The sequence below is a fragment of the Teleopsis dalmanni genome, chromosome 2 (assembly GCF_002237135.1).
Source record: "Teleopsis dalmanni isolate 2A chromosome 2, ASM223713v2, whole genome shotgun sequence".
Classification (NCBI taxonomy): Eukaryota; Metazoa; Arthropoda; class Insecta; order Diptera; family Diopsidae; genus Teleopsis; species Teleopsis dalmanni.
The window spans coordinates 240,679,224-240,693,617 of NC_051847.1; the positions used below are offsets into that span (position 1 = coordinate 240,679,224).

General features: G+C 29.6%; 5 protein-coding genes across 5 annotated transcripts; 3 read left to right on the plus strand and 2 right to left on the minus strand.

Moving 5' to 3' along the window:
* LOC119685922 (digestive organ expansion factor homolog) lies at positions 1-1,574 on the plus strand (the record flags this gene model as incomplete). Its single annotated transcript, XM_038100330.1, is given in 1 exon segment — positions 1-1,574. A coding segment is annotated over 1 exon segment (1,228 nt), but the record flags the coding sequence as incomplete, so codon positions are not given.
* LOC119677123 (vesicle transport v-SNARE 13-like) lies at positions 1,392-3,554 on the plus strand. The gene is made up of 2 exons (XM_038088389.1): positions 1,392-1,574; positions 3,342-3,554. Exons 1-2 carry the CDS (start codon positions 1,416-1,418, stop codon positions 3,552-3,554), a joined length of 372 nt encoding a protein of 123 aa, XP_037944317.1. The 5' UTR covers positions 1,392-1,415.
* Positions 3,555-4,195: 641 nt separating this feature from the next.
* LOC119683940 (WD repeat-containing protein 37-like) lies at positions 4,196-6,265 on the minus strand. The gene is made up of 5 exons (XM_038097834.1): positions 5,928-6,265; positions 5,337-5,874; positions 4,863-5,237; positions 4,550-4,796; positions 4,196-4,489 (listed from the first exon to the last, which is right to left on the minus strand). Exons 1-5 carry the CDS (start codon positions 6,064-6,066, stop codon positions 4,364-4,366), a joined length of 1,425 nt encoding a protein of 474 aa, XP_037953762.1. The 5' UTR covers positions 6,067-6,265; the 3' UTR covers positions 4,196-4,363.
* A 1,575-nt stretch (positions 6,266-7,840) lies between these two features.
* On the plus strand, positions 7,841-12,289 carry LOC119679440 (gametogenetin-binding protein 2-like). The gene is made up of 5 exons (XM_038091791.1): positions 7,841-8,238; positions 9,071-9,640; positions 9,699-9,877; positions 9,937-10,876; positions 12,012-12,289. Exons 1-5 carry the CDS (start codon positions 8,146-8,148, stop codon positions 12,180-12,182), a joined length of 1,953 nt encoding a protein of 650 aa, XP_037947719.1. The 5' UTR covers positions 7,841-8,145; the 3' UTR covers positions 12,183-12,289.
* Positions 12,290-12,314: 25 nt separating this feature from the next.
* Positions 12,315-14,393, minus strand: LOC119677124 (mediator of RNA polymerase II transcription subunit 27-like; the record flags this gene model as incomplete). Its single annotated transcript, XM_038088390.1, has 4 exons — positions 12,315-12,523; positions 12,584-12,799; positions 14,163-14,250; positions 14,320-14,393. Coding segments are annotated over 4 exons (516 nt in total), but the record flags the coding sequence as incomplete, so codon positions are not given.
* Between the last annotated feature and the right edge of the window lies 1 nt (position 14,394).

Here is a 14,394-nt window from a genome sequence, read left to right on the forward strand (position 1 = left end):
GCGTCCAAAAATACTATTCATTGTACCTTTCCGCGAAACGGCATTTGGCATTGTAAATACTTTAACTACACTTTTACTTGGCGAAACTGGAGATAAAAGCAAGTCAGTTATAAACTACGAAAGGTTTGTTCAGGAATATACGGGTAACACTATAAGCTTTCCCAAAACGAATCCTAAACCTGAAGATTATGTTAAAACCTTTAGTGGCAATACAGATGACAATTTTCGGATTGGGATAACTATTACGAAAAAGTGTTTAAAGCTTTACACCGAATTCTATGCATCAGACATTTTGATTGCATCTCCGCTAGGTCTTCGCATGATTGTAGGTGCTGCAGGCACTCCTGAACGGGATTATGATTTTCTTAACTCAATTGAAATGTTGATAATTGATCAAGCGGAATTAATACTCGCACAAAATTGGGAAAATTTACTGCATGTAATGGAACATATGCATTTACCTTTAAAATCTTTGCATAATACTGATTTTCAACGAGTACGGCCTTGGTGTTTAAATGGATATTCAAATTTTTACCGACAAACAGTGCTACTAACTTCACACGATCTTCCAGAATTTCGTAGCATTTTCAATCATAAATGTACAAACTACCAGGGCAAAATACGCGTAACAAATCCAGTCATTTCTGGCAGTATAAGTAATGTTATAATTAATATTCCACAAATATTTCATCGTGTAGATGTCAACAGTTTGGAAAGTTCATTTGATAAACGATTTGATTATTTTATAAATGAAATATTGCCACGCTATCGGAATCCGTCTCATGCACATTGTATGATATATGTGCCAAGCTACTTCGATTATGTACGTTTGCGCAATTATTTTAAGTCGGAAACGGTATCATTTGTACAAATTTGTGAGTACACCAAGGACGCAAAAATAGCACGTTCCCGTGATATGTTCTACCATAGTGGTGCACACTTCCTACTCTATTCGGAAAGATCGCATTTCTTTCGACGCACTCGTATCAAAGGCATACGTCATCTTATCATGTATCAACCGCCAATATGGCCAAATTTCTACTCCGAAGTAATTAATTTGATGCATAGAAGCAATCAAAACTCTCGTGACGGATTGGAAGGATCCATGAGTATAACTGTGTTATACACAAAATACGATACCCTACAGCTAAATAATATACTCGGCACCGAAAATGCAACAAAACTGATGAAAAGCAATGAAACATCATACGCTTTTTCTGCTGAATGAATTTACTGTTGTTTTTATTTACTTCTGTACTTGTTTTTGTATTTGTTAATAAAATTTTTACATATGATTTTCTATTGTGAATAACGGTCTTTGTGTTTTCTTCGAACAGCTGATTGACATTAAATGAATATTTTTGTGTGCGCATTTATTTTTATACAGTTGATAAAAAAGCATAATTTAGTTTAATATGTCTTATTGGCAAAATGTTCCGGCACAACATGATAATCAGGCAATACAGCAACAAGAACAGTTGATTGAAAACACATACGATGTTTTGGAAAGAACAAGCGCCAGCCTTCAGCGTTCCAATCAATTTGCTATAGAGTCAGAGGAATTGGGCACTGAGGTTTGTAATGAACTTAAATTAATATTATGACATTAATTGAAATATATTTGTGAGGAGTTTCATAATTAAATTAATGAATGAACGATTTTCTACAAACCATATACTTTACTAGAATTGGTGTCAAGATTTAAAGAGCCAATTAATTTATTCCGAATTGAATTTATTTAGAAATGCTGTTTAGAATATTGTTTTATTTAGAAAAAAATTAGCTTTATTCTTGCTTTTATATTAAATATAGTATAATAAAAAAATATTATATTATATATAGTGTTTTTGTAACCCGCTAGGATCTGCTTGATTTGCCTCTTTGGCAGGCGTTGAAAGGCATTTGAACGTCGTTATTGAAAAGTGGCTGCGGGACATAGACCCGTTCTTAGAACTTATATAGAGTGTAGGTTGTATGTATGTACTGTTTTGTGCGAAGTTGTGATTGTTTCTCCATATACCCGCATGTTTATGCGAAAACTTTACTTTTTTTTTAATTAAGTTGGACGTACGTGTATTGTGAAAGTCCAAATAGAGTGTTTCATTCGACTATGAACACGAGGTGTCCGATGTCAACTGTTCTGATTTAAAACTTTCGCTTTGTCTCATATATCCGTTATGGCATATGATATTATTTGTTTCGAAATTCCTGTATTTTGTTTATATCTTTTCCGTGTTAAGGCCGGTATACCTAGTCAACAAAATAAATAGTCAACCTTATAGGTTCGTTTTTGCATATGATAATATTATTTGTTGTCGAAATTTTTGAATCCTGTTTAAATTAACCTATTTTAAGGCTGGTTTACCTACTCGGCAAGATCCTTATAAGTAGTACAACAATGTTTGTATTTACAATTTGTTATTATCTGTATTAGTTATTCAATTATATATATATAACAAAAATTTATTGTTTCTTTCATACATTAATCTTCTAAGTTTCCGTTACTATTTTGTTGAGTTCTCTTCGACCACACCTCTCTATCCCTTTTCAATTGTTTAACTTCTTCCAACTTCAGCCAGTGACTTACAAGGTGTAACTATTCGATTTTATTTATTTCTTCTATCATTTTCGCAATTCTGCTTTTGACGCTAGTTTTTTATTGACCTTTTGAATCGCTCTTGTATGAATGCCTTATAACAGAACGCCATCTGATGTTTCAGATATATATATATGTAACTATATATGTTACATTGTATACATATTGATCAAAGAATAATAATTATTCCCCTTATTATAAATTTTTAGTGCCTCTGATTTCTTTTAAAAGCTTTTCTATTGATCATCCTATAAGTAAAATTCGTGGAGATTATATTATTTTAATTTTTTATAAAATTATGTTCATTCATGTGTTTATATTATTATTATTATTATTGACATGTTTAAAAATATAAATTCAAGAACTTAGTCTAATCACAAAAGATTTCCAATTATTTCTAACACGCGCTATAGCTCTTAGTTCACTGAAAGATTTGCCCGACTCTCTGTTGATTGTCCTTCTACACGCAGCCTTTGAGCGAGAAGCATGTGCGATTTCACTGAAGGGTTTGCGTAGTGTGTCCCAACCATACATACTTTATTTTTACGATTTATTTATCAATTGGCTTTTTTTCTGTTTTCGTTCATGTACACTAAAAATAAAAAAAGTTTTTAGTAACTTTTATATTTCTCAAATAGACAATTATTTTGGGGACTAAAAACTTTGTGATATTAGCTCTAAATTCTATCATAACTGTGTATATATATTTTGGTATTTTCAACTAAACTAAATTCTTATATTCCAGGTTCTTTCTGAATTAAGTGAACAACGTGAATCTTTACTACGTTCCACGCGTCGTTTACAAAATGCCAATGATGACTTGTCCAAATCACGTGCCATTATTAGGCGTATACGGCGTCAATTTGTTATAAACAAAATTTATCTTATATTAATAATCATTATTGAAATAGCCATTTTAATTGGTTTAATATTGATAAAACTTCATGTTTTCAAATAATTCATAGCAGTCTAGCTCGTTAATGTAAATAAATTTAAAATGTATATTTGTGTATATTTTTAAAAGAATCATATATTCTTTATTTAACTATGTTAAACGTAAATATGTATTTATAGTATTTTATATGAGTGTGTATATTTATATATATATGTGTATATATATATTGAATATTTTATAACTTTATGACAGTTTTTAATAAATAAAATTACTAAAAGTTATTCGATATATAATTTTACCCTTATACTAAATTACGTGTGTGTGAACAAAATTAAACATTGAAACACTAAATTACGAAAAGGAAAAATATTTGGCATTAAAAATATTATAAATTATATTCATAAATTCTCAATTTGGATTTAAGCACCAATAATAAGGTGAAAATATCAATATTGTTGTATATACTCTAAGTGTGATCAAATTTTTTTTATAATTTTTCTTTACCTATTAAAGAGTATTTATTTTACGGGTTTTTAATAACAAATTGTTCATTCCGCTAACAACGAATTAAATATAATCTGATTTATAAATAATTGTTATTACGACTAAATTACAATAAGTTTTTTGACAAAACGCTGTGGTAATCAAAAAACTTATCTTATTTATCAACAAAATTCTGTTTCAATAAGTGTAACAAATTAACTTTTATAATTAATAAAATATGTTATAAATAATATGTAAGAATTCTTCTAAATGATTCTATGTGTTAACATCAACAAATCTTTTAATACTATTAAAACACCTTATAAATTATTTTTAACGTGATATTCAAGGGGACGATATTTTTCTAATACTTTGTTCAATATCAAATTTTAATTGTCTTTTGGTATTATAATAGACCAGCCATATACGCGCCTGTCAAAACCGCAAGAAAATAGGTCACAATTAAGCAGGGGTTCTTCAGCCCATGCAACGGCTGATACCATACGTCTATGACCCTAAAAATTTACAGATTTTATTTATATTAATAATTAAATTAATTTTATAAAATTACTTACTTGTCTGCTCGTTCTAGGTAAACGCGCTATACGTTGACCATTTAAGTCGAACAACCTTATTTGTCTGTTATCATGTGGAATAGCTATAATGCCACCTGTTGATATCGCCAAACGGTTGACTGAATCATCTGTACGTATAGTAACAAGTGCCGATCTCATATTACGCAACTCCCACACTTTTACTGTTCGATCATCAGAGCCCGAAACAACTTTATCATCTCTTGTAAATACTGTCGAAGTCACACTTCTATTTTTTATAGATAAAAATAAGTTTACATAATTTTCATTTTTTCTTTCTTAAATTTGATATTACTCTGTGTGTCCCTGGAAAACAGAGACAGCTGGTATAGAATCTCTGAAATCCCATAAGCGAAATGTTGAATCTCGTGACGCAGTTACCACTAACCTTTGCGTGGGATGTGAAGAAACATGAGTTAGTTCATGGTCATGTCCTGTAAGTGGTTGCAATGGTTCACGAGTTTCAACGTCCCAAAGTATAGCAGTGCGGTCCCAACTACCGGTAATGATTTGGTCTAAATTAGGTAACCAGTCAGCAGCAACAACGACCGATGTATGACCGCCAGGTCCTGCAAACTCACATACTGGTGTGCGTAATGTATCCAAACGATCTCGATCTTCTACTTGTTCTTCGCTATCGTCCAATTCTTCTTCAGATGAATGTCCTTTCCTTAACAAAACAATGAATCGTTTAAATATCGAATGTAATTAGAATTAATTTATTTAATAGCGTATATACTTCTAAATTTGTTTCATTTAATTTACATACTTTGAAATCTCCCAGTTGACTGCTGCTTGCCAAATATGTGCTGTACCATCTCCACTGCCAGTTAGCACTAAATCTCGATTTTGATGGAATTTAATTGAATTCACTGAACCAGCATGTCCTTGATATTGTAAAAGGCAACGACCACTTTCTATGCTCCAAATACAAGCTGTATGATCAGCTGATGCGGTACCGATTATTGGTTGTCCAACTTTAGCTGCTACATGCCACACTCCATCTTTATGGCCACAAAATTCACGCACTGTTGTGCTGACAACCGATTGATTTGGCTTGAAACTTGATACAATGCGACTTGTTTGCGCTTTAATTTTATGACTCGCCTTTACTTTATTTCCCGTCGCAGTTAATTTTGCTTTGAGACTTTTAGAACCAGTAGCAGATTCAACGTCATCATGGCTAGAAGCAGTAGGAACAATCATCGCCGCTGCTGCACAAGTTCCTCCAACATTAATGCTGGCACCAGAACGTTCACATGAAATATTAGAGTCCTTGTTGGTACAGTTTTCTAATTTGTCCTGCACTATAATAAAATATAGTATAATAAATAACAATTTATTTATATGCGTAACATACAGTTTAAATTTTCAATGTACAGCAGCTCGAACTCTTTCTCAATTTGTGCAAATAGCATATGCAATCGGGAACGAAATGGCACATCCATATCCTCTGCTAAACTTGATAAGCGCCCAGCACGATTTTTGGACGGTTTCATTTTTAATATCAACAATAATTTGCAGTTTAATAATATTAATAATGTATGTATGTGATGCCTCAATTAGAAACAAGGAACATCACTTTCAAAAATTATGATATGAATTAAATTATATATGATATATTTTTATTAATTTAATCACTAGAGTCTTGAATTAATTCAGTTCCAACATAATTAATATAACTGTTTACATATAATCCTTAAATACTCTTCCTTTCTGAAAATAATGTATAAATATTTGCAACAGACAAAAGTGTAAAGTCACAATAGCGTAAACCTGAAATTTCATTCTGCAGAACAGTGGGCATATATATTTAATGCGTACTGAATAACGTAATGATACATTGTGTATATATATATAAGTGCTATTTACGGTTTGTATTTAACATGCTAAACTTGTACTAATTGATCTGAGTATTGCCACAGAACATATAAATTGTTTATTTCGTACTGTCGCATCAGATGTTAAAAATTTACTCGGCATCTGCACTGAATAAAATTTGGCAAGATTTTTATATTCAAATGCAAATGAGTATTATTTTCGAATTTTGTTTGTGAACAAAAATTTGTGTCAGTGAAAAACTGAGAGGTATATAAAAATGAGAGGTGTATACAATATAAGTAGTGTAGACGCAGGAATATTTTTTCGTGTGGTTTCTAAAGTTTTAGTGAGTTATGCTAATCACAAGATACACGTTAACAATTGTTTTATTGAGCAATGTAACATTAGCATTTTAGCACGAGCTTAACCTGCTAATTAAAAGAAGTAAAGAGGCCTATTGAAATATTCGTTGCCATATTTTCATAAAATAGCAACATTACAAATATTTCTGACATATCTTTCATCATATTTACTAAACACCAATCAAAGGACTCAAATTATTCAAAAAGTTGTTCAGAGTTTTTAATTACTGAAATCGTTTAATTTTAATAACAAGCGAATTTTTTTTATCGTTAATTTTCATTGATTAAATTTAAGCAGCAAACACAGTTGACTGTGAACTCTACATTTAAAAGTTATAAATTACTTAACTCTGGAGCTCATTTAACTCTGTTTATTTTTGGTGTAAAATTTGCATCATAAGTGAACAATTTTATTCATTTTAATAATTGAATTTAAGGACGTGTGCGAGGTAGGCTAAGTTGATGCTAAACCAAATGGGAGATTTTTTGGGATTTTTTACATAGCACAACTTAGAATTTCCCTTATTTAGAAGGCAATTTAACCAAACTCACACACGTGCTAAACACATAAATTTTTTTTATATTAGTTTTGTTTATCATTTTGAGTTAAGTAAATTTTGACTTTCGTGAGTATTCTTATGTATTTATAATAAGAGTATTGTTTATAATAAATATTACAAGCGTGTATTAAGTAGCAAATAAGGTTAAACAGTTGTTCTTAATCATATTGTTATCTCTAATTAATATTACGATAAACATAAAAACTTGTTGCGCCCCAAATTGAATTAAATAGTTATAATATGATTTTGTCTTGTATATATAAAATTATTTATTACAATTGTTTAGAAGCATTGTATTATAAAAAACAAGTATTATTTGAAATTATCCCTAAGGTTAGAAATATATATTTGTATTTGGTGTCCGATTTTACCTGTCATTTTCGTAAACTCATAGCCAAAATTGAAATAAAATGTTACTGAACTATTATATTACTAAAAATAAAAAAAAATACATTTATAAAAATTAAATATTTAAAAACGGCAAAAAGTTTTAACATTTTTTATAAATACATATATTACATACATTGCGTACGGTATACGTAAAGAACTACAATTAAAGTATCCTTCACTATTTTAAGCTTATTCGAATTTATTCGCAATTACTATTTTAGGGAAGAAGAAGAAGATTTTATAAATATATGGGATGTGCGCGATTTGGTAGCACTTCGATTTTTTAATGGCGAATTTACTACGTGTGTGGAAAAATTTCTACTAATAAATTATTAAAATATAAAGAAAAAAGAAGATTATTAAGCTAATCAGGTTAAAAATCAAACCGATAAATAAAATATTTTTATAATACAAAGTTACGAGTTGAGGATATTTAAGCGGAAAAATGGCAAGACTTGCTTTGGTCTATCGGCCCGATGCTGGTGAAGTAGGCATTGGTCGTAGACAACTTCCAGTGCTTGTTCAAGAAAATCTAATGGTAAGATTAATATTATTTCATTTGTAGATATTAAAATATCTCAATATTATAAACAAATTCTTTGTTTAACGTATGTCGCCATGTGAATCGAAATACAAACAGCCTCACCCCTCTCTGCACGTATTAGTGTTATAATGTGTTTGTAGAAATCTTAAAATATTTCTTATAAACAATAAACTTAATATTATTATGTGCTTTCTGTGAACGATACTATTTGACTTGAGTTCGGATCTTATACGTATATTGATAAAGAAATAAACTCTATATAAAATTTAATTTATTTAATAAAATTCTTGATTTCACTTTTACTGAGCACGCACTTTTTGCGTAATTTCTTTTGCTTCATAATTTACAAAGAGTTTTTAATATTTCTAAAATATATACGTATATGTAAAAATATTGTTAAATTTGTATTAAAAATACACTAATTGAAAATCCGCATACAAAAATAGTGTAAGTGCCATGTGATTAAATAAAATCATGAACTTTGATGCCATAAAATTCAATATAAAAACTATACATTAAAATCTATCTACATTTATAACAAAGGTGCATATATGGAATATATTGAATTTCTCAAAATTATGTAGAATTTTTACCAGTTACGATTATACATTAATATAACATTTAGTATGGCAACATATCACAATAATTCGTCTCGTCTCGCGCATATCTGAGTCTTAATCCCGTGACATTTCCCACATTTTAAAGTCTTAATAAACATTATAACAAAAAATATATATATTGTTCTTTAAACAATTTAGTGAACTAAAGTTTTGATGAAATTAGTCTTAATGAAACTAATTATTTTGTTGTTGTTGTATATTTATAGATGCTTATGGATTTAAATCATAAAGGTCTTTGCTTCGATAAGCCATACATATTTGGTAAGGAGCTTGACGAGTTTAAACGAAAATTTAAGCTGCTAAGCAGTGACGAACTTCGCGAGTCTTTAGAAATTGATGGTTCCACATTTGTTTCTGTTCTTAATCAATGCGTGCAGTGTGTGGGTTGTCGTCGTAGAGTTGAAAGACTTTTTTATCAGTTAACTCTTTCTGGTCATCCAACGCTTGATCCTTTAGTATTTAAGAATTCATGCATTTTGACTGTGTCGGAAGAGAAATTAAAAACACCGCAGTTCCTTGGCACTTTATTGCATCGACATCACGAGGTGCTTAATAATTTGATTGAAAATAAATTGCGTAATAAAACACGTTGTGTGTTGCACTCTTTGGACACGTTTCGCACCAAACCATTTTCGGAAACCTGGCGCGAGGTTTGGGCCTCAATGATGAAAAATCATTGCCGCGATGAGTTGGCTATAATAGATACAGTTGAATTACATGATGTGCTTGAAAATTATCTGAAGAAACATAAGTTTTGTCAAGGCTGCCGCACGAAAGTATGTTTTATCGGAATTAATATAATTAATGGAAGTGTAAATTACAATTATTTTATAGATTGAAAAAGCCTACAAACTTCTCATTGGAGAAGTTACGCAAAAGGAAAAAGGATTTGTCGCGGCGCTTTATGCGAATATTAAAAAGTGCCATCCTGAAAAGCACATACATATACCAACTAGAAATGTTGATTTTCTTGATGCATTAATAAGACGTGCCGAACCCGAAGTCAATGGAAGGTAAATTGAAAATATTTATTTTATTTAATATATTTACATATATTTTTTTTAAATTACAGTTACTCTAAGCAACGCGAGCGACATGCAAAGACATTGGAAATTGCACAGGAGGAAGTCTTAACTTGTGTTGGTATGATACTTTACGAACGTTTAAGACTTGTATATGTAAGTCTGAGAGAAGAGGAGCGTGCCTGTCAGGTGTTAGCGGCTGTGGGCGTACATGCTTTATGTCGTAGTTTCGATATGTCTGTTGAGAAAAAGCGTGGTATTAGCAATTTGGAACTGCTTTATCAAGAAATAAGTCGTGCAGAAAAGGCAAAGGAACATAAAAAAGAACTTAAAAAACTGAAAAGAAAGAAAAAGAAGGATGAAAAGAAAAATGTTAGTCGTGAAAGTGAGAGTGGTTTTGAGGAATCTGATGAACCAAAGGCTGAAGATGAATTGATTGACGATGATGTTTCTATAGGTAACGAATCAATCAAAGATGAGACTTTATATATGGATGACGATAAACTTGAGTTACTATCCGTAGACAAAGAAAACAATTTCGATTCTTCTATACCAATTTTAAGTAAAAATCAACAAATGCCTAAATTGGTACTGAAAAAAAATAAAAAAAAGCAAAAAGTACAATTTAATAATACTTGTAAAAAACTAACTGTATCCTCACCATCGCCGGAGCCAGATAAATTAATAATTAATGTGAGTACTGAAAAGTGCTGGACTGAATGTCTAATACAGACGCCAGATTGTCCATGTGGGCGTGATATTAAGGATTCTGGTTATGGTAGCGAACCAAATTCGCAGGAGAATTCCCGTATGTCGAGTATAGTGTCTTCTCCTGAAGGTTCAGAAGTATCGTGTTCAGAGGGTTTCTGTAATCATGAACATGTTAATGGGCATGAACTGGAGGATGATGTGCCATTGCAGCATTGCGGTACTGATTTAAGTGAACAGTTATTATGCCGCGGTGGTTATTTAAGCTTGCAACAAATGGTGGTAAGTGTTGAAATTAATACATAATTATATTAAAATATAAATATGAATATTAAAATCAGTTAATATTGATTTCAAAGAGTAGAAATAGTTGGAAAAATACAGATTAACAAAATATAGAAATACTACAAAAAACTGTTCATATAGAGTTATGAAGAATTCGAACACCACAGTTTCTATAAATTAAAGACGCAGTTCATTTCTAAGCCTACATCTTTAGAATTGTAAAAAAAAACTGTTCGATTATAAATAAAATTTAAATGTATTTTTCTACATTCATATAAGAGTTGTTGTGTAAGAAGCTTAATATGAGTTATCAGTTTATATAATAAATATATTTAAATCTTGCAAATTCCAATCATTTTTTCATATTATTATTCAATTATTATTGAAAACACTTAATAATCAAGTACACAAATACTTCTCCATAGACGGCTTCTCTTTATTTAGCATGTATACGATAGCGGGCGCTGTAGTTTTACGTCCCCAATGTCAGCGTCATATAAATGATATGTTCATATAAGTATAAGCTGTTTAATATAAATATATTTAATTATTTTTTAATTCTGGCTAAACTATGCCTACAGATATTATTTTTATTGGATTATGAAAATGTCTAATAATTTGTTTATATTATATGTTTATATATTACATTATATAAAGTAAATATTATTATTATATATAATATACATAAATTTTATTTGAACAGACTATAAACTTTAATTCAATTCTTTAATTTTAAGAATTGATCAGGAATATATATTCTACCGCCTCCAATGACTTATTAATGTATTGCAAACATATTGAAATGATAGATGTATAGATGAATAGTTCATAGAAAAATAATATTCTTCTCTACCACGTTTAGTTTTGTTCAAACTGTTACTGTATGATTAAAGTAAATTACTGTACTGTATGTATGTAAATAATTTAATGTATAGTTAAAAATTTCAAAGCATTAATGTTTTTCATTAATGTTTGTTAACGCAAACATTTATTTATATTAAATATTATTTATTATTAACTGATATACGACATTCTTATATTTCAAACTAAATATAAACATAGAATAATAAATACTATTTACATAAATAAGAATAATTTTTTAAATATTATATTTTTTTTTATATATTTATAGGATGAATATTTCGACGAAGATGAAGAAAACTATTACATTCCCAATGAAGTAGTCTTAGAATTTAAATGTCAAGAAGAAAAGGTACAGCAAAAAATCCAAATGCTGCGTAAAACCTTAAAGGATAACTTCGATCGTTTATATGCGCAAAAGAGCCGTTCTGTTTGTAAATAAAACATTATCAATACAATTCTAAAAGCTACACAGAATTCAATTGTATCAATTATATTGATCATGCCTTTGTTTACTTGTTTCAAGTTGTATTCTGATGTATGCTATATGCGAAAATAAATAAACAATAAAATATCTGTTATATATGAAATGAAGAAGTTTTATTGTTATTTTTAATTAATAAAATCAGAAAAACGTGTTTCTAATTAGCAATTTCTGCATTCTTCATGAAATGGTTCCAAAGTACGTAAATCACGCCAGGTGGGAGGTAAGCCATTAGATACGTATTTACTACAACGCTTACACGGTTCTAAGAATAATTTGCTGTAACTATTTAACCAAGTCTAAAAAAAAAACAATTTATACTCTGAAAGGAAAATTTTTTTTTTATTTATCGTACATACCATATAACTTTTTACTGCCAAATCGGGTAATGTAGGTGAAAAGAAGTGCAACATGGCGGAATGTGCATGATCTTGCACTTTACGAAAAACTTCATAACGAGATTCAGTCCATAGATCTTCCGGATCTAACGTTTCGTCGAAACCCTTCACAGTTATCCATTCTATAAGTACACCTTTGCACACAATGGCTGCCTTCAATACACGACTTATTGTGGCCTATAGTATATAATATAATGTTATATAATATAGTATAATATATATTTCCACTTGGATTTAATTTCGGTTTTAATAGATCGTTTGTTATAAATTTCTTTATTAAGGAAGAAATTCTTTGTTAATGGTGGCCTGTTCAAACGGACAGACCGTACTAACTTAATTTTAAAAGACAAGGTTATTGTGATATCATTAAACAAACTGGCAATATGGTTAAAAAACTAATTTTCTTCTTTTATTTAAAGAATAATATCTTTTATTGGATCATTTTGATCTACACTTGAAGAGGAAACATATTCGAAGGATTATTATACTGTATAGAGATTTAGTTAGCATTTCATCAGGTTTTGACTAACAGTTACGACTCTAATTATTGGAACATGACGCAAATCAGAGTAGATATGTCTTCTTGATCTGGTTAATACGGCAATATTATATCAAAAAATGAAAAATATCAAAATACTTAGTATTATGACGATGAAGTATACTTAAAACAGAATGCTTCATCATTGCATATCGACAACAGCCATGTGTTCAATTTATTGGATTTGCATATTTTCATGAAACAATATAGTCCATTTCATTAAGATAGGCCACTGAACCATAACAAATTACATATTAAAAAAATTACTAAAATTTGCATTGGTGTCCTTCTATACTGAAACTCACTACATCCTTTTATGGTTAAAATGGTTAAAATTTTTCCTAAGCGGAAGTTAAATATTAATATACATTTAATTTAATTACATTTCTAAATCACATTTCTGCAATGTGGTGAAATTACTGCTTCAGTGCAGTTGTTAGTCGGTTTATTCATTATATAAAGACTGTTAACAGTGAGTTGAGAACAAACTGAAGTATGAAATTCTTTAAATACAAGAATTTTTTCCAAGACCACTGATGATGTGTATTTGGCAATACTCGAAACAGATGTATGGTCATCCAAAAATTCAATTAATGAAAATAATATAAAAATGAATTTTTGTTGTAGCAATTATACAAAAAAAAATTAAAAACATTAAAAACTTAAACATTAAAAAAAATAATATTTAATCACAAGTAAAATCTTGGATGCCAAAAGAGTTAAATGAGATATACGATAACTTCTAGGATTTGGCGGAATTAAATTTCATAGTTTTAAGAGATAAATTGGGAAGCAAAATAATATTTTGTTTTACATGTCACTACCAATGTTATCTATATTTGATCCAGTATTATTTAAATATTCGATATATTAGTATAAAACGGATTTTACTTCTATGCAATTTTTAGTTTAAATGATTATAAGTTATAGTATGTAAAACTGTTTTTCAAAATTTTACGCTTTTAATAGTGTAAATATTTATAGCAAAAATATTTAACTTACAATCACAACAGCATTTGAACCAAATGGTCGGCATATTTTGTAAGTAGTGTGAAGATGATTTATCTCACTGAACAATTTATCGGTATGCCTAAGTGAACCAATAAGTAACTTATTTGTAATCAGTTAAATTAAGAATAAAAACAAAATATAAACATACTCTGGATCTGAATTATTGAATGCTGAAAATACTCGTACACGTTTTTGGGAGCAGTATATGTATGAACGTCGTAAG

Coding starts and splice junctions, on each gene's coding strand:
- LOC119677123 (XM_038088389.1), top strand. CDS start 1,416: ATGTCTTATTGGCAAAATGTTCCGGCACAACATGATAATCAGGCAATA. Junction 1,575..3,341: donor CAGAGGAATTGGGCACTGAG/GTTTGTAATGAA, acceptor CTTATATTCCAG/GTTCTTTCTGAATTAAGTGA.
- LOC119683940 (XM_038097834.1), bottom strand. CDS start 6,066: ATGAAACCGTCCAAAAATCGTGCTGGGCGCTTATCAAGTTTAGCAGAG. Junction 5,875..5,927: donor GTACATTGAAAATTTAAACT/GTATGTTACGCA, acceptor ATTTTATTATAG/TGCAGGACAAATTAGAAAAC. Junction 5,238..5,336: donor GTCAACTGGGAGATTTCAAA/GTATGTAAATTA, acceptor TGTTTTGTTAAG/GAAAGGACATTCATCTGAAG.
- LOC119679440 (XM_038091791.1), top strand. CDS start 8,146: ATGGCAAGACTTGCTTTGGTCTATCGGCCCGATGCTGGTGAAGTAGGC. Junction 9,641..9,698: donor GTCAAGGCTGCCGCACGAAA/GTATGTTTTATC, acceptor ATTATTTTATAG/ATTGAAAAAGCCTACAAACT. Junction 9,878..9,936: donor GAACCCGAAGTCAATGGAAG/GTAAATTGAAAA, acceptor TTTAAATTACAG/TTACTCTAAGCAACGCGAGC.